This window comes from Dipodomys ordii, unplaced genomic scaffold, assembly GCF_000151885.1.
Source record: "Dipodomys ordii isolate 6190 unplaced genomic scaffold, Dord_2.0 Scaffold13, whole genome shotgun sequence".
In the NCBI taxonomy this organism is placed as follows: domain Eukaryota; kingdom Metazoa; phylum Chordata; class Mammalia; order Rodentia; family Heteromyidae; genus Dipodomys; species Dipodomys ordii.
The window spans coordinates 11,224,568-11,244,351 of record NW_012267229.1 but is presented as its reverse complement, the minus strand read 5'-3'; the positions used below and the strand labels follow the sequence as shown (position 1 = coordinate 11,244,351).

The window sequence follows — 19,784 nt, the reverse complement described above, 5'->3', positions numbered from 1 at the left end:
GAAAGAAAGAAAGAAAGGGAAGAAAGAAAGAAAGAAAGAAAGAAAGGGAAGAAAGAAAGAAAGAAAGGGAAGAAAGAAAGAAAGAAAGAAAGGGAAAGAAGGAAGGGAGGAAGGAAGGAAGGAAGGAGAGAAAGAAAGAGAAGGAAAGAGAAAGAGAAAGAAAGAGAGGGGGATGGAGGGAAGGAGAAAAGGAAGGAAAGAAGGGAGGGAGGGAGGGAGGGAAGGAAGGAAGGAAGGAAGTTCCTTTTCCTTCATTCACATTATGTGCTGAGTATACAGATCAGTAGATACTGTACTGTCACATCACACTTGATATACTGTTAACTTTTATTTCTTCTTTATAATGCTAGAGATTGAACCCAGGGTCTAGTAGGCAAGCACTTCACCACTAAGCTGCACCCCATTTTAAATGCAATGCCGCTCTTCCTCAATAACTCTACTACATGCATACATGCTTACATGTACCCATACCTGAAATGGGACAAGGGTCCTCCACGTCCTTCTTTGTTTAAATAAAGTGCATTTTATTTCTATATAGACATTTATAGAAAACTGAAACAATATAAAAAGTAAGGAAAAAACAGAGTCCCAATAGCCATGCATAAGACAGCCCATGCATTTTGTTGTTCAACTTTCCCCTGATAGAGCAATTCTGCCCCCTGGTGGATTTTTTCCTTCATTATTTCACCCTTTTTTCTTTAATGTACAGTTTTAAAATTTGGTAATGTGCTGGGCACTGGTGTCTCACACCTGTAATCCTAGCTGCTCAGGAGGCTGAGATCTGAGGATTGCTGTTCAAAGCCAGCCCAGGCAGGAAAGTCCATGAGACTCTTATCTCCAATAAACTACCAGAAAACCAGAAGTGGCACTGTGGCTCAAGTAGTAGAGCACTATAGTAGAGCTGAAATGCCCAAGCTCAGAGTTCTAATCCCATGACTGACAAAAAAACAGAACAAAACACACTTGGTAACACAGTTACACTATCAATATTTAAAAGGTTCTAAACGTACTCTAAAACTCTTCCTTTTGTTTCTGTTCCCTTCAAACCAGGTTTCTTTCCCCATGAGCAAGCAAATAGGGCAAATCTGTATACAACCTCGCAAAGATACTCACTGCACATGTCTGCATTTAGTGACCATTATTTTCTTTCAGCTCCTGCCTGTAAGTCATGAATACTGCTCCTTAAAACTTAGAAAAATCCAGCCTAGCACAGTGACTCATACCTATAATCCTAGCTACTCAGGATTCTCAGACCTGAGAACTGTAGTTCAAAGCCAGTCTGGGCAGGAAATGCTGAGACTCTCATTTCCACTAAACTACCAAAAAAGCCAGAAATGGAGCTAGCTGTGGCTCAAGTGGTAGAGCACCAGCCTTGAGAAAAGAAGCTCAGGAGCCAGGCATCAGTGACTCATACTTGTAATCCTAGCTACTCAGGAGGCTGCGATCTGAGGATCTCCGTTCAAAGCCAGCCCGAGCAAGAAAGTCCATTAGACTCTTATCTCCAATAAACCACTCAGAAAACCAGAAGTGGTGCTGTAGCTCAAGTGGAAGACCACTAGCCTTGAACTGAAGAGCTGAGGGATAGCACCCAGGCCGAGTTCAGACCCCACAGGAAAAAAAAAAAAAAAGCAGCAGCAGCTCAGGAACAGTGCTCAGGCCCATAGTTCAAGCTCTAGGATACACACTCTCTCTCTCTCTCTCTCTCTCTCTCTCTCTCTCTCTCTCTCTCTCTCTCTCTCTCTCTTTCAGAAAAAAAATATTTCCATACAAGCTAATAAATTGCTGCTTGATTTGTACTCAAGAAAACTCAGAAATGAATTCCCCAGATGGAGGAATGACCAAGTTATGGAGAACTTAGGTCCATCACAAGATATTTTTAAAAGATAATGCCAAGGGCTGGAAGCGTGGCTTAGTGGTAGAGTTCTTGCCTAGCATGCATTAGGCAGTGCATTCAATTCCTTGGTGCCACATAAACAAACACAAAAATATATAATATTCAAAAGAGGAAATAGATTTTTAAAAATTATAGCTTGTTACATCTCATAAAAACACAGTATGGCAATGATGTACCCATTTTCAGCTGCAGGACTAGAAAATGTACTTTTTCCTGATAATTACCAATTCTGAGAAGCATTTTGTGAAAAAAAAGTAAGTTGTGTCTGATTTGTAATAGGGAAAATTAGCTCAAGCTTTTAAGTTAATTAACTTTAATCAACTTTCTTGTTAATCAAAATGTTTACATCCTTTGACTCACAAATTCCATTTTAACTACCTGAATATATGATAATACTTAGCCAAAAAATACGGTCATCACATTACTAGTGAAAAATCTAAGCTAATGTCCATAGAGAATTGGTCAAGTAAATACTCATATGTTCAATTGATGAGATACTGAAGTCATTATCTTTGTAAAGCTTTGTGGATATGTTTGATATCAAAGAAATATGATTACAACCCCAAAAGGCAGACAAATATTTGAATATTTGGGGGTATTGAGGCTCCTTTTTCCTTAGGTCTGAGTGATTACTTTCAACAGTTTTTTTGTAGTTTTTGTTTTGTTTTTGTGCAGCTCATGGGGCTTGTCTGGGTCCGGGCATGGTCCCTGAGCTTCATTTTTCACTCAAGGCCAATGCTCTACCACACGAGCCACAGCTCCACTTCCAGCTTTTTGCTGGTTAATTGGAGATAAGAGTCTCACATAATTGTCTGCCCAGGCTAGCTTTAAACTGTGATCCTGGGATCTCAGCCTCCCAAGTTGCTAGGATTACAGGCATGAGCTACTGGTACCAGTTCAACATTCTTTTTTTTTTGTCATTTTATTTTACTTTTTATTTTTTTTATTGTGAAAATATTGTACAGAGGGGTTACAATTACATGGACAAGATAATGAGTACATTTCTTATTAAGCATTGTAGCCTCCTCCCTTGTTTCCCCTTCCCAGCCTCCCCCTCAACATTCTTTAATGAGCATGTATATATAATACAAATTTTAATAAAAAAGAAAGTTTCTTCTTAGAATTAGTCACTGTGTTAATATTACTTTGCCTATTAAATGTGCATTAAATCACATCACTTTATTTGACAGTAAAGTGAAAAAATTGACTTGGGAATAATTGGCTAAAACATTTGGTTAGAAGACTAAGTGTATTATATTTTCTTTCAGATTTGGGCACTCAATTTGTAATTGGTAGTTTATTTTAATTGCTATTTTAATAATAAAAATTGAATCTAAAAGGTTATGGATAAAGCTCACAGTATTAGTAAAGTTAAGCTCTATAGGGGCTGGGAAGGTAGCTCAGTGGTAGAGTGCTTGCCTTGCATGCATAAGGCCCTAGGTTCAACTCCTCAGCACCACATAAGCAGAAAAAGCTGGAAGTGGTGCTGAGATGCAAGTGGTAGAACGCTACCCTTGAGCTGACAAGCTGAGGGACAACGCCCTGGCCCAGAATTCAGGTCCCACGGCTAAAAAGAAAAAAGAAACACACACACACACACACACACAACTTTTCAACTCTTAGATAATTCTATCCAAGAGACAGCAGATCTTTCCAAAGATTCAGTACTTTTCCTCTTAAAGAATTGGCCATGGGCTGAGAAGGTGTCTCAGTGGTAGAGCGCTTGCCTTGCATGCATGAGGCCCTGGGTTCGATTCCTTAGCACCATATAAGCAGGAAAAAAAAAAAAAAAGCCTGAAGTGGTGCTATGGCTCAAGTAGTAGCGTGCTAGCCTTGAGCTGAAGAGCTGAGGGACAGCGCCCAGGCTCAGAGTTCAGGCCCCAGGACCGGACCCAAAAAAAAAAAAAAAAGAGTTGGCCATTTTTACTTAGCTCTTATACATAGCACACATCTTATGAAGGCTGTACAAGACGTCTCAGAGGACTCTAAGTTCACAGAGACTTCTGCATCAAAGTCCAGAGACTATGATTTATGCAATTGCTCTTATTTTCTCCTAGTTTGTCTGTTGGTGTAAGTGCCAGCATTTCTTCATGTGTGCAGCAGACCTTAATCATGAAGGTTGTTAGTCTGTGACCTTGAGGAAATAACACAAGTCTTACCATCTTCTCATATAAGGACCATTTAACTTAGGAATTGCTTCTAATCCTTTCAGTTCTGATGTGGGACTGCCTTCACTACCTGCAGACCTCAAACTCCAAAAAAACCACAATGCATCTTGGTCATGGCAGCCGGAAATTCCCTTGTGACTTATGACTGGAGACCTCTGATTTTCCAGGCCATCCCAATCTGATGAGCTCATATTCTTTGGGATAGCTGCTCAGAGAGGAAAAGATTCCAAAAGTCAAGGGAGGTGGCTTAGCGATGTGACTCAAATATTAGAGCACTTGTCTGGGAAGCTTCAGGCCCTGGGACCATGCAAAATCAAATCACAGGAGATCATCCTAGAAACCTACTTCCTATCTTAGAATGCTCCTGATACCCAGAGAAAATTCATAGCTGTAGAGCAGACTCTCAACTGGTAGAGATTGTCTTTAAGGCTTTCAACTGCCCTAATGGCAGTTACCCTCCAAAGAAGACCATGTTCCCACTTGGACCCAGCATTGGACCCACTACAGCTGGGGCCACATTGTGCATTCCAAAAGCAGAAGGGACAAGGGAAGAAGGATGCTCGGAGGGAAAGAGGGCAAAGAAGCCAAGCAACTGGCTTCTTTCAATTCTATCCCACAGGTGAGTTAAAGGGACTAAGGGAGTCCTTGCTCCACCCCTTTAATAAAAATGAGATTTCCTGCAGAGGCCTGTGTTATCTTAGCTGTAACTGGAAACACTGAGTTTGACTCAATACTATAACAGAGCCATATCCTCTGCTAACTACTAAAAGGGGTGGTCTTTCCAAGAGAAAATATAAGAGGTGCTATCAGAAAAGAGAAACAAAATGGTTTCTTGAACCTCCAACCTCCCAGGTTGTTGGTTTTTGTTTTTGTTTTTTTCCAGACCTGGGGCTTGAACTTAGGGCTTGAGTACTGTCCCTGAGCTTCTTTTTGCTGAAGGCTAGTGCTCTACCACAGATCCACTTCTGGCTTTTTCTGTGACTAATTGGAGATAAGAGTTGCTTGTTCTTTCCTGCCCAGGCTGGCTTCAAACTATTATCTTAAGATCTCAGCCTTCTGAGTAGCTAGGATTACAGGGATGAACCACAGCATCTGGCATAATTTTATCTTTTTCCTTTGTTGGTCATGGGGCTTGAATTCAGGGCCTGCACACTGTCCCTGAGCTCTACCACTTTGAGTCACAGTGCCATTTCCTTACCAGGTTTTTGTTTTAGTATTTCTTTGTTGCCCATGGGGTTTGAACTTTGGGTCTGGGCACTGTCTCTGGGCAATTCAGCTCAAGGCTAGCACTCTACCACCTGAGCCACAGCACCTCTTCTAGTTTTCTGGTGGTTAATTGGAGATAAGAGTCTCATAGGCTTTCCTGCCCGGGCTGGCTTTGAACCATAATTCTCAAATCTCAGCCCCCTAGGATTACAGGTGTAAGCTACCAGCACCCGGCTCCCACTTGGTTTTAAAGCACTCATTTCTGTCTATTCTGGAGTGCCTCATTTTCATCTTACAAAGAGACCAGTTAAACTATGGGGAAGCCACTGACAGTCAGACCCCCACCTCAGGGGATAGTGTTGTGGATACAAAGGCCATCCTTGGCTAACAAGCAGCCAAATGTCCCCAAGCCAGGCTCAAACACTAAATGTCCTCATCCGATTCCAAACCCTTACCCAACACTAAACCCAGCCATCCTAGCCTCTAATACATGATGACTGCTTGGAACTCAAAGACTAGGTACACTCAAGCATAAAGGACCTTCAGGGTGAACACCTGCCAAGCTCTAAAAAGTATGATATGTTGAAAGGAGCAATTCTATCAATGGTGCTCAATCACAGGCTGGTTATAGCATCTCTGACTATGAGATTATTGATGCCAAAGGCCCCCCTTCCAACACACCCAAAAAGCTGACTGGGGCACTTACTTAATAAGAGAGGGGATTATATATACAGATTCCAGTTGTGACTTCTCAGCGATCCACGATACAAATGGAAAGAGTCATCTTCATAATGCTACCAGTGAGGAAATTTTATGGACTAAAGTTCCATAGACTATTTCAGGGAGCAAATGACCCTAAGAAAGTGGCAGTTGTAGCCTGCAGGGGGCATCAGAGGGGAGACTCAGAAATAAGAAAAGGAAACTGTGGAGCTAAACGTAAAAGCTTTGTGCAGAGAGATTCAACAGCTGCCTTTGATCCTCTCCAGGCCTAGACAAATTTGTTCCCTCCTACTGGGAGGAAGACAAGAAGAAGCAAAAAGGGCAGGCTTTCAAATGTCTCCTCTCAGCAGGGTTGGCAACTGACAAGCAAGGAAAAGTCTGTTGCTAGAAAAGGTGACCTGCCTGATTATTACATTTGCCCATAGTTCAACTCATTATGGAAAAGAAACTCTGTACAACGAGCTTCCTGGAGTAATTAAAGCTCTAGATTTAAAGGAGATCATAGTTAAACTAACAGAACAGTGTGTTATACTGCCAGAAAAATAACATTGCAATGAAGCCACCTGTGCCTCATGAAAAAGAACAATACAAACCAGAGACATGAGAGGGGACTGACCAATAGATTTTACAATCACGCCAACAGCCCCAAGGGCAATTTATTATCTCTCAATTCTTGCAGATATTTTTACTAGGTGGATGAAAGCCTTCCCTTACAAAAAGAGCAGAAATTATTCAATGATTTTTAAAAGGGGTGATCTCCAAGTTTGGGTTACATGGATCTATCTAGTAACAAAGGACCCACTGGTATTTCAAAGATAATGGGAAATTTTTCCACATACTAGGAATACAATACAGGTGTTACATGTGACATGGAAACCCTGACAAAACTGAATGAGTAAATCATACACTTAATCCATCACACACTTGACCAAACTGTGTGAAAGCTCAAAATTTGGTTAATACTTGTACCTATGGTTCTGAGCCACATCAGAGCTGCCTCCAAGGAGAAACTCAAGCTTAACATCTTTATTTTTGTTTATTTAGCTCATACTGGGGATTGAACTCAAGGGCCTTGAACTTGGTAGGCAGGAATTTTATCACCTAAATCATACCTACAGCCCTTTTTGGGGGGGGGGTAATTTTTCCCCCCTTAGAAATCCTCCTTTTTGGAAGTGGTGCTATGGCTCAAGTGGTAGAGCGCTTGCCTTGAGCTGAAGATCTGAGGGACAGCACCCAGGCCCAGAGTTCAAGCCCCATGACCTGCAAAAAAAAAAAAAAAAAGAAATCCTCCTCCTTCTGCTTCCTGAGTAGCTAGTATTACAAGCATGTACCTTCCATCTTTTTACATGAGTAATTTTGTTGTTTATTTACTTTATTATTATAAAGGTGATATACAATTACGAGATTACAATTACGAGTCAGGTAACAAGTACATTTCCTTTAGTACAGTGTCTTCCATTCCCTTACTCTCTCCCAGTCTCTCCCAATGCACTCTATCTGTACGTCCCAGTCTTACTGTAGATAACAAGCATGCACCACTGCACCCAGCCATTGCCTGGAGATGAAGTCTAACTTTTCCCCCACCAGGTCTGGGGATTGAATTCAGGGCCTGGGTGCTGTCCTTTGTGCTCAAGGCTAACGCTCTACCACTTGAGCCACAGTGCCATTTCTGACTTTTTCTGAGTAGTTTATTGGAGATAAGAGTCTCATGGACTTTTCTGCCAGGGCTGGCTTTGTCAATTTTCTTTTTGCCTGAGATGGCCTTACACTGCCATCCCCCAGTCTCCACCTCCAAATTGGCTAGGATTAGACTTGAGTCACTGCACCCAGCAAGCTCAGCACCTTTAAAATGTTGCATGGAAGGTCCTCTACAGGGGGGAACTAGTTCTAAAATACATCCTAGAAATTGAACTGGCAATAAATATCTAAGGTAGATTATGTTGCCCCTTACTAGGCAAGGAACCTAAAATTTCCCTCTATGAAGGTAAAGACTTCAACCCCTGTGCACCAAGTATTAGATACATTTGAAATCTGAAAGTCCAGATCTTCTCAACCTAACTCCATCTGGACAGGACCTTATTTAATATTACTAATTCTCTCCTGAGAATCATTATACTAAAATTAATATACTAAAGACTCAAATATATACTAAGGACTCAAATAATACTATACTAAATACTAGTAATAATAATAAGGCCTGCAACTAAGGACTCAAATAATACTATACTAAATACTAGTAATAATAATAAGGCCTGCAAATGCGTCAATGAGCTGGGACCAGGACTCAAACTAAAGCTAATCAGTAGGTAGAGCCAAGCAGTAAATAACTCATTTTACCCTTCTCTCCTAATTGGTCTATTTGTGCAATTTCTAATCTTCTGAATGCTTCTCCTTTGTGTCTTAACTAAAGGCTTAAAATTACATTTGAGGCAACTGTAAAAAAAGACACAACAGTAAGCATTCCTTCCTTTTTTTTTAGTTGGCCTGTTTGCCTGTTACTTAACAGTATTTTAACCTGCTTCTTTGGGACATTAAGTCTGTATTTTCTGGGTTATATAAATTAAGAACATCTAATGTACTGACTTTACTCATGTCAGAATTAGATGTACCTCAAAACATTTGAGAGCAAAACAATTATGGGAAGAATTCCAAAAATGGCATCAGACAATGTCTCTGGTGATCCTAAGACTTCCCTTGCTTTAGCATCAACAGTTTCATTCCTCTCACTAGGAAAAGAGCACCGATCAGCCAGAAGTAGTTACAAAATGACTTCCCACCCTGAGCCCCTCTAAAATGAGAAATGTCTCTAGGGAAATTATTACCCACTAAGCAAGGTAGTCACTTTTAGGAATGAACTTCTATTAATGCAACTTCAAAGTTCCTTTATTTTTAGCTAAAATTTTATGATATATGCTGAGAATGGCCATGGGCATTCGTCTATCATTTTAACCCTTTGAACATGTGTTGTATCCATGACCCTGATTTTAAGTATGAACAAAAATGTGCCTACTATCTTAAATTATAACCTCAAGATGGATATGCACAAGAATGTGCCCACCCCTAACGTGCTTTCCTATGAATATGCACAGGTTCCCTAAATAATGCTTCTGCCTCCTTTGGTTTAGGGAATTGCTCTGGAACCTACTCCCATGCTCTCCTTACCTGCTGCATGGAATAAATCTGTTTTATGCATTGGCTGTTTTGGCTTTGTACTCACCAAGATGTGAACTCATTGCATTGTTACAATCTATTGACAGACCAGTTTTACCTTTTGACTGTTATGTTGCTGAAACCTAAGTTCTATATAAACCTATTTGCATCCTCTTGGGGACTGAGAATTTTCTCTATATTCACATACCTGACACCAATTCTAGAGAGCGCCACACCCACCCTTCCTACTCTCCAGTCACAACACATAACACTTCTGTGACAAGATGGGGGGAGAGGGGAGGGTCTCACTTACAATCAATTGTCCACTAGGCACCAGCTTTCCTAGGTCATGTCAGATCCCACAGAAGAGCTCAGGCTTGTCCTTGGGTACAAGCTGCTAAGCTTCAAGTGTGACCTGACTCAGGAACCAGCCATAAACTTAAGGGTGGAAAGGACCACTGTCTCACCTCTCGTTAGTAATTTCTAAGATGGCTCAGAACTCAGAGGAACACTTAGATTAAGGATATTATAAAATATGAAGAGGTTGCTAAGGTAGTATGAAGGGACTCAGCTTTCCTGCCATCTCCAGGCATAAGCACTCTCCATGTGTTCAGCAAGCTGGAAGCTCACATCTCACTGTACAAGTTTTCAAGAGCCTGGTCTGCAACCATCCACCCTCTTCTGGTGACTGTTCACACTATAAGGCTACCTAAGGACCCATCCTGTCACTTCATTAATATCAACTTGGGTGTTACCAAGGGGATTATGACTATTGCACAGGAAATTCTAAAGGTTTGGGAGCTTGGCAACAGGAACCAGGGACAAAGACCAAATAATCCTACATACCAGATTTATACAGAGCAGTTGGACCATATGGCAATTCTGCAGCGCTGAGTAACTGCCGAGTCTGTTTCCCCTTGCTGCTGTATCTTCCATCCCCACCTGCATGGCACCAGGGCTCCTTTTTGGCTTTTTCACTAGTCATCCTAGTAGGTCTAAAGTAGCAGCATCTTGCCTATTTTGATTTGCATTTCTTTGGGAGGAACCAAGAACTTGAAGGACTTTACAGGTGCTTGTTGGCCATTTATCCTCTTTGAGGAACTGTGTACTAAATTACTTGGCTCATTTTTAAAATGGTTTTCTTTTATTGCTCGAGTTCTTTGTAAAAATCTATGGCTCTTTTCTTCTTAGTACGGTATGTTCCATTGACATATAAAAAAAAAAACAAACCTTACATTCCTAAGGAAACCATAACACTCCTACAGTACACCTCTTGTCTTTCCTCTTCATTATTAGCATCTCCATTCCTTTGAGACAAGGCTGGGCTCAAACTCCGTATCTTCCTGAATCAGCTTTCAAAGTGCTGGGATTACAGGTATTCACTACTATGCCCAGCTTCTCGTTGCTTTTAGAAGTAGTGTTCACCTCTTATTTTCAAACCCTTGAAATTCAATATACTAAGTATTACTTGAATACTGCTCAGTGACCAGATATCAGCTGAACAAATTGGGTAGAAATCAGTGATCCTTCAATTCAAATTCTATTTTTATTAGATTGTATGCATATAACAAATATACTGGTCAAGGAGCTATCCAGATGTCTTTCCAAGGTATTTAACGCCTTGCTTTGATAAGCAAAACCGTGTCACTGAAGTTCAATCCTTTTATTTTCAAAGTACATAAGTTACATCATTTTAGATGTAATTATACATAGTAGCAGTTTAGAACTAACTTACCCTAGGTGATTCTTTCTGACTCTATTAAATATTCAATATACCAAAGACTTGTCTAAAAATAAATGCATACATCAGGTGCATTTACATTCTCTTAAGTGTTTATTATAAACCAGTTTCAGAAGCCACAGAAATAAAAGGACTATGTACAGCCTTTCGGAAAACACGCAGGGAGTTGAGGGCCGAGATGAGTCTAGCGCATTCCCGGGGGAGGGGGCCCTGAAAGGAAAACCAGACAATCCAATGAGACTACACCAACAACTGCGTAATAAACAACAGGTCTATGGCAACATGGCTTTGGGGAATGGGTCCCATGCCTCTGTGGAGCTACTTCTGTAACTATGGCCCAAAGTAAGAGAAGTTTCATCAGGGCCTGATCTGGAACTCAAATCCCCAGTTATACCCCTCTACATCTACCTAGCAACCAGAAAGAAAAACACTTTGTATGTGGCTGACTTAGAATGTCTCTAGGGTTGCCTGGCCTTCTAAGAAGGCCTGGAAAATCCAAACTAGAAACACAGGGACTCTCTAGTTTGGTTTTTTGAGTTATCTTAAGAGTTACTATGCTTTCATTGAAAGAACACAAGGCTGGGAATCAGGATGCTAAGTATTTTCTGGATCTATTTTCTTACCCATGTGGAGTCAAACTGGAATTAAGCAAGAATGCATAATAATTAGTATCACAAACCCCAGAGACCCTCTTAATTACCAGACACTATCAAATTGGAGGACATTAACAATATCCTAATCTCTGTTGGGATCTTCAGAATGAATTATTTCAATGTCCCAAGGACTCTAAGATGCTGAGAAGTACCTTGGTTATTAGTCTGTTTTTAAGAGATTAGCATTAAAATGCTAATGTCCTTTCTAGACTAAGTTATCCTCCAAATACTCATAAGCTGAAGGCATGAAAGACCAGATATAAGTCTAAATCCAATTTCCTTCTACTTTCCATCTGCCTAGGCTCATGAAGGAAGCCAGTCAGTGCTGCTTGGGGCACTTACCTCTCATCCCTGGGGGAGGGGGCCGCATCCCCGGAGGGGGCATGCCCATTGGAGTCCCTCGGCCAGGCGGAATCCCCATTGGAGGACCCATGGGAGGCCTCATGCCAGGAGGTGGGCCCATCATGCCTAGAAGAGAAAAGCCCAGGAAACATGCCTCAAATGCCCGTCTTAAAAAGTATCAGGACAGGTGGACCCATTGCAACAAGGAGATGTACAAGTCATTATGTCAAAAAATGAACTTTACAACTTTGGTGGGGGGTGGAGGGGAGTATGGAAAGGGGAAACAAAGAGGAGGCAACAATGCTTGATAAGAAATGTACTCGTTATCTTGCCCATGTAACTGTAACTCCTCTGTACTGTATTTTCACACACAAAAAAAGTATCAGGAAAAGTACAAAGCTGTCTACTGAGTGAGCTATACCTTTCTACCCTCTCAGCCTCTGCTATAGGAAACATACAAAAGAGGCACTTGAGCTGAAAAGCTAGTGTTCCCCATGGCTTTTGTCAAACTACTTCCAAAGTCAGTCAGCCAGGCTGGATTTCAGAGTAATCCTGCTTAATTATATAAACTCATCACCCATTTCAGTCAAGGATCTATCTCATCATGAATCCAGCTAAGGCACTTCCTATCAGTTAGCACTGGTTTCTTTATGGGCTTCTCACCTGGAGGAGGTGCCCCTCTGCCCATAGGTGGAGGAGGACCCGCACGGCCAGGTGGGTACTGGGTTGGAGCCCCTGCAATACTGGCTGTGGCAGCAGCTGCAGCAGCTGCAACAGTACCTCTTCCTTGGGGGGTCATAACCTAAGAGGAGTTAAGCAGAATATTAGTTAGTTCAGCTTCCCATTCTCCTCCCCAACTCAGTTAAGAAATACCAGACACAAATCCCATGAAATAATCACTCAAATACCCAACTTCCACCCATATTCTAGGCCAGAGTCTAAGGGTGACGTATAAGACTTACAAGTAAAACTGATAATAGGTTCTAAAGTTTTCTTTTTGTTTTTTTTGGTCCGTTCGTGGGGCCTGAATTCTGGGTCTGTGTGCTGTCCCTCAGCTCTTCAGCTCAAGGCTAGCGCTCTACCACTTGAGCCACAACGCCACTTCCGGCTTTTTTCTTTTTGCTTATGTGGTGCTGAGAAATAGAACCCAGGGCCTCAGGCATGCAAGGAAAGCGAGCGCTCTACCACTGAGCCACCTTCCCAGCTCTAGGTTCTAAAGTTTTATGTTATCATGGAAACATTCTGCTCAAATTCAATTCAAATTCAAAATAATTTTTGTGCTCTCCTCACTTTAAAGAAACACTGACAGCCTGACAATCATGGACTGGTAATTCCACTATTCCCCAAGGGCAGACCCTCCCTTTATCTTTTGTTTTATCCACCAGAGAGTGGTTTCCTTTCCCCTATGTATCACCTGTTGGGATGGCCCACCAACCCCACGGACTGGTCCAGCAAGTCCTGCAGGGGCCTGAGGCATGGGAACACCAGCTGGAATTCCTCTGCCAGCAGCCCTGCCAATTCCTGGGCCGCCCGCAGCTCCCGCAAGTGGCACTCGGGCAATTCCAGTCTGAAAAATAAAGAAAACTGTCAATGGCCTAGAGAATCAGAGTACTGTTGAAAGCCCCTCAGATTCATAAGGCATTACAACTGCTTGTAACCACTACCTGCCCACATGTGCTAACACCATTCTTCTTCTGAAGAAGACTACATTTCTGTCACCCTGAAGCAAACTAGAACTTCAATCTAGAGAGACATGCCACAACTCAACCACCTACAGGTACTCCTATGAAAATGGATTTACTTATTCACATTGTTTGGTTTGAAAAAATGTTTCACATTTGTGACCAAGCTCAGCTTGGTCACAAACTTAGAATCCTCCTGCCTCCTTCTCCCAAGAGATAGAGTTACAAGAGCATGTCACCACACATAGCTCTCCTGTGAAAACTAAACCCAGAGCAAAGACCCACGATTCCCTCTGAATCAGTAGACAATATCAACTGATCTGGCAAGAAAAGGACATGAGATCTATTTTCGGCCCCAATTTTCACTGGTATACTGATACTAGGCAACTAATTCCACAATTCTGAGATTTTCCTTATCTGAAATGATGGCATTATGGTAAACTGGCTATGGTCATACAGGTTTATAATAGACTACAATAAAGTAGCCAACTTTACTGGAAGTAGGTATCAAATGTTATTGAATGTATGTTATGTGTTAATAAAGACAAAAAAGTGTGTGTATATGCATAAACCCAGGATACAATTATTCACTTGAGTAACAATGTCTTAAATGAAAAGGGGATAATAAGTTTGGTTAGATTATGTCTAAAGCTTGCTCTACTTATAAGCATTTGTAATTTAGCATTAACAAACCAAGACTATCTTGGATCAAATGTCACTTTATCATCATTTACTAGCTGGCATCTTAGGAACGTCATTATTGTTTCATTCATCTACAAGATGAGTGTAATACCTTAAGTAACTGTTACAAGGATTAAACAAAATACTGAAGTGCTCAGTGCACAGCAATCTGTAAGTGTACAAAACATACAAGCATTCTAGAGTGATAAATTTTAAGGCCACTTAGACCCTGTCATCGTATCAGGGCCATGACTCAGATGGCCTTAGGTGTGTTGCCTGCTATTCCACCACGTGTATCAACTGAGGAAGAGAGAAGGTCAAAGTAAGAACTCTAGTTCTCTCTCCGTTTATGTGCAGGGAATCTAACGTAGAGTCTGATTCCAGGCAGGACCTCTTGCCTGTGGAGAATCCACCCCTGTGGATTCTGCTCAGACTCACATCTTTAGGAGGTGGTCCTTCTACTGTCATTGAAACCAGGTTTTCCCCACGAAGCAGCACCAAACCAAGGACTCGCTTCTCTTCCCTTTCTGCTTGTTTGGAATTCTTTGGCCTAAAAAAAACATTTAGAAGAGGAAAAAATGAAAGCGTTACAAAATGTATAAAGTTCAGATTCACCTGCCTAGGAGCCTCCAAAGTCTTCTTTATATTACAATCCTGACAAACGGCACATCAACTTTGTCTGAGACAGGTTCTACAGTATCCATAGGCTAAGTCTGTGACCCCTTAGCCTACCTGTTTTCTATCAAGAGGATGCACACACCAAGAGAAGAACAAAAGAAAGCCCAAGAAAGCCCAGCCCTGCTCAGATGCTCTTCTATAGGCAACTGTAACAAGCTTTCCCTCAGTCAAGTGTTCTTCACTAGTACCTATTCAATGTCAGACAATTCCTCAAAGCAAGTGAATGGTCATCACCTCACTTCCATGTGGTATCCTTACACTACCAATTCAACCTCATAGATCTGTAATTCTGTCCTTTACATCAGAAATAGAAATGATGAAGGAAAAGGTAAAATAGCTTTCACATTCATAGAAGTTGAATTTCTACATCTGCTTACAAGAAATTTCACATCAATTCCTCAAAAAGCACAAACCAGAAATCACCAATGAGCAATCAGAAAAAGATAAACAAAACAAAAATGTAAACTAAAGACAAAATACTGTGATTTTTAAAAACTTGTAAGATTTTATTTTTATAGTATTTTTATTACTGTAACTGATTTTCTGTGAGTAGACCTTCGTTTCTTACTTTTAAATAGGAAAGTACTTTTTTTTTGGGGGGGGGGGGGGTCCGGTTGTGGGGCCTGAACTCTGGGCCTGGGCACTGTCCCTCAGCTCTTCAGCTCAAGGCTAGTGCTCTACCACTTGAGCCACAGCGCCACTTCTGGCTTTTTTTTTTCTTTTTGCTTATGTGGTGCTGAGGAATCGAACCCAGGGCCTCAGGCATGCAAGGCAAGCTCTCTACCACTGAGCCACTTTCCCAGCCCGAAAGTACTTTTTTTAAATAAGAGAAAACCCTATGGGAGATTTAATTTTTCACTGAATTTTAATCAGAATAAAAAAAGACTGTCTAGAATAGTTCCACACTCATCTCCTGTCCCCACTCTAACATTACCAGGCACTTAAGCATCTCTATGCTTTTATCCTGTACTTCTCAACCTTGAGACACAATAGAAAATAACCCCCAAAAAGCATCAAAGGGAACTCAGAGCTAGTGACATGATATGAATACATGTGACACAAGTGTGCATATGACCTGAAAGACACATAATCTCTTTAGACTGCAAGATGTCTTGAATATAATAGGTCAGAAAGCTTCGTTAATGAGCCAGAAGCTGAAGATTGAGATCTAAAATAAAGGAGTATGAAATAAAGTACAGAATTCTGGCAAAGCAGAAATTGCCAATTGTTTCTAAAATGTCAACAAAAATCAGTGGCCCCAACCCACAAGGGGAGCAGAGCACTTACCCTGAAGAGGGTCAGAGGCTTCTTAAAGCAGTTTCAGACCAGGCTGCATTGTGAGAGCCCTTTAGGCTACAGCTTTACAAATAGGTAATGAGGCCAGAAAACCAAGTTCTCCCCCCTCACACACCTGTGGGGAGAACATGAGAGCCCTTTACCCCAATACCCAGGGGGACGCAAAGTAACTACAATCAAAAGCCTAACAGTCCTCCTCACAACTTGCACATTGCCAAAACAAGAGAAGGCTTGATGGACTCAGAAGATTTCTTAGCATTCATGTTCCCACTGACATCAGTCTTCAAAAGCAGGAAAGCAAGCAGAGAGGAACCAACTACCTGCATCACCATCTGTCACTCAGCCCACCCAACCCATTCAGTTCCTTTTCCAATTCTTCCTCCCCCCCAACAAGCCCTCTCCTTACTTAATCTTCCGGAACTCATCACAATCACAGAGGATCAAATTCATATGTTTGTCAAAAGCCTTGAAAGTCCCGATGAATATCCGGCCATCTTGCAGAATGCATCTCATTCTGTAGTCAATGTGCTGCAGCATCTTGCTGCTCTTGCCGACCGTCTGCAAGGATAAATCAGCAAAAGTGAGGTTAAAGTGTTCAGTAACATCCAAATTTCTTTACAACCTGAATAAAAGAAGAGCTGCAAAAGGATTTGCACCCAAAAAAATTCCAATGAAGGAACAGCTTATTACTACCAGAAAGGAACTGACCAACTCTAAATTGAGGGAAATGGAACCCTCAAACAAAGAATTTGTCTCCAAGAGCTTGCCTTCTGGGGAGAAACAAAAATCTTCTGGTGGTTTTTAAGAACATTTAACTTGCTATACTTATTTCTTACTTTGCAACTATGCTTTTATAGCTTGGCTTCTAGTGTAGCTTTACAAAAAGAGAAAAGTTATGCAGACATCATTATGTGAACTGCCATGTGCTCCTGGCATTTTCTTTCTGTCTAGAAAAATCCCACCTGACATTTGATATCTTATTATCAGCTTCCCATCAGTCTGACTGGTGCAGGCCAGTCAGAGGAAGAATGGGAATAAGGAACCAGACTAACTTATCCAAATGCCTTCTCCATGTTTGATATTCATTTCTCTGATCCTGAGCAAGGACAACTTTCTGAACTCTTAAATCTGTGGACCCAAACTATGTCTCCAAGCTAAGACTGCCATTCTGAAGACCCAGGTACATTGGTCTGTCTTACATGGCCACTTTATTTTTATTTTTTAGATGATCATTTTGAAGGGCTTCTAATCCCCGCCCCCCCCCCACGCTCTAGGAAAGAATAACATTTCATATAGGTCTACAGTCTGACCTACTGAGTGCTGTGTAGTCAGGCACCATGATGAGCACTGTACATCTCATTTAATCTTCTGAACTAGGCCCATTATCATTTTTTACTGATAAAACAGGCCACAAATACTGGAAGATGTGTTAAGTAACAATATGTTTCACAGGTGGAAAGCTGTGTAGTCAGCCAATTTTCCTAACTAGGTTTCCCTGCCTTTCTCCTGCTTTTTTTTTTCTTTCTCCTGCTACACAACAGCTAGAGTGACATTTCATTTTTGTTTTGAGAAAAGGTTTATGTAGCCCTGGCTAGCCTCAAACTCTCAACCCTTCTGTCCTAGCCTCCAGGCATGGGACAACATGCTCTTACAGTGACTTTTCTTTTTTCCTTTTTTTGGTGCCAGTACCAGGACCTGAACTTACTCAAGATCTCCCACTTGCCCAGCCTGTTTGCTTGTGGTTGACGTTTTACCACTTGATCGGCTCTTCAGTCATTTTTCTAAGCCCCTGAGTTCATGCCTGTTGTTAAAAATCCTTCAAGGATAACACTTTTTACCAAAGATGCAAAGCCCTTAATAATCAGGTTCCTGCCAATTCCTCCCACCTGTTTTTCTATTTCTCCCTTTTCCTATCAACAATTTCCAATGATGAGCTACCTACCCTCTTTGATCTCTAAGTTCTAGGATGTGTAACAGCCCCTCCCATTTTCACGGAGAAAGTAAGGCGTTCTTATCCCGCCCCGCGCCGTTACTTCTGCCTAATGCTGAATTACTCCACTAAATGCTATTTACTATCCGTGTCCTCCACTAGAAAGTGAACTCAGGGAAGGAAGAAAATGTGTTTTTCTGGTGCTGCCCCAGCGCCTGAGAAGTCCGAGATAAACAAGCGTAACAAGAGTTTAACTCCTCCAACCAACATTCTCATTGACCCCCCCCCCTTCTTCCCAAGATTCCAGTTCCGGACAATTTCTCGGCCTCTCACCCACTTTGCTCAAGGAGCTCGTCTGTGCTCCGAACCGCCCTCCCCCCCGACATGTCTTTATTCAGCCGAAGTTTACTCCGTGCCCGCAGTGTCCCGGGCATTACAGCTACCGCCCGTGTGGAGAGGCCCACGACAGCGGTGCCACCTCCGCCACCACCGAGCGGCCCCGGCCTCCAATCCCCAGTTCCGGATTCCCTTCTTCCCGCTCCCGGCCCGGCCCGGCCCCACAGGCGAAGCGCCGCGGCCGGGGCCTTCACAAAGAAGCGCCAGCCCTCGGCTTCCGAACCCACCAGCCGCGGCCTCGACACCACAACACATTCGGGAGCCCAAACGCCGCTACCCAGCGTCTTCTCACCATGGTGGCGGCCCTGATGGATCGGATTCGCGCCGGATTCGCCTCCTCCGAGGCCTAGCTGCCCGCCACTAACCCAGTTCCCGCCGCTGCTAACGGAAGTGCACCCAGCAAATTGCGGCCGCGTATGAAGCCACTTCCGGTCTCTGCCCTCGCCCTTTTTGTTCCGGCCCCTGGGGCGGAGTTATTGGCAGGGCGGAGACCCGGCTAGAGGGCGGGGCCCAGGGCAGTCTTAGCCTGGAGCTTTGAAGAATTTTAAGATCCTGAGATTCACACCTTCCTGTTTTCTGGTTTTTCTCTCCTTCCTGTGCTCACCATACCTCCTACTCGGGCTCTCCCTAGTACACCCACAATTCTTGATTTTTACTAACCGGTTGCAGGAGCTCCTGCCCCAGCATTTACTGGAATCCTAGCCCCAGGTACGTGTACAAATTGAAGTCCTCACCTCCATCAAGATTGAAGCTGAGATAACATTGGCACCGAGAGGATTCCCTTCACCATCCTCTTTTTAAATCCCCACCTTCCTGGGCTGGGAAGGTGGCTCAGTGGTAGAGTGCTTGCCTTGCATGCCTGAGGCCCTGGGTTCAATTCCTCAGCACCACATAAGCAAAAAGAAAAAAGCCGGAAGTGGCGCTGTGGCTCAAGTGGTAGAGTGTTAGCCTTGAGCTGAAGAGCTGAGGGACAGCGCCCAGGCCCAGAGTTCAGGCCCCACGACCGGACCCAAAAAAAAAAAAAAAAAAAACAGTGAGATATTATCGGAGGGGGATCTATTTCAAGATTCCCAGTATCTTCTTGAAACTGCGGAGAGTACCAAGTCCTGGATATGTCATATCTTTCCTACATGTACATACCTGTGATAAACTTTCTCCTTTTCACTAGGGAATACTCTATGTCAATTTTGAGTTGCTATTATCCTACTCTTGCACTCCAGGACCATTTTTAAATAAAATAAGTCTAC

At 42.4% G+C, this 19,784-nt stretch overlaps 1 protein-coding gene across 1 annotated transcript; it reads right to left on the bottom strand.

Annotated features, from left to right (window-relative positions):
* Positions 1–10,959: 10,959 nt before the first annotated feature.
* Positions 10,960–18,971, bottom strand: Snrpb (small nuclear ribonucleoprotein polypeptides B and B1). Its single transcript, XM_013011097.1, has 7 exons — positions 18,830–18,971; positions 16,618–16,769; positions 14,676–14,787; positions 13,289–13,441; positions 12,538–12,676; positions 11,875–12,000; positions 10,960–11,089 (listed from the first exon to the last, which is right to left on the bottom strand). The coding sequence occupies exons 1-7, from the start codon at positions 18,830–18,832 to the stop codon at positions 11,064–11,066; spliced, it is 711 nt and encodes a 236-aa protein (XP_012866551.1). The 5' UTR covers positions 18,833–18,971; the 3' UTR covers positions 10,960–11,063.
* Between the last annotated feature and the right edge of the window lie 813 nt (positions 18,972–19,784).

Coding starts and splice junctions, on each gene's coding strand:
- Snrpb (XM_013011097.1), bottom strand. Junction 13,442..14,675: donor AAGGACCACCTCCTAAAGAT/GTGAGTCTGAGC, acceptor TTTATTTTTCAG/ACTGGAATTGCCCGAGTGCC. Junction 12,001..12,537: donor CAGAGGGGCACCTCCTCCAG/GTGAGAAGCCCA, acceptor TTTCTCTTCTAG/GCATGATGGGCCCACCTCCT.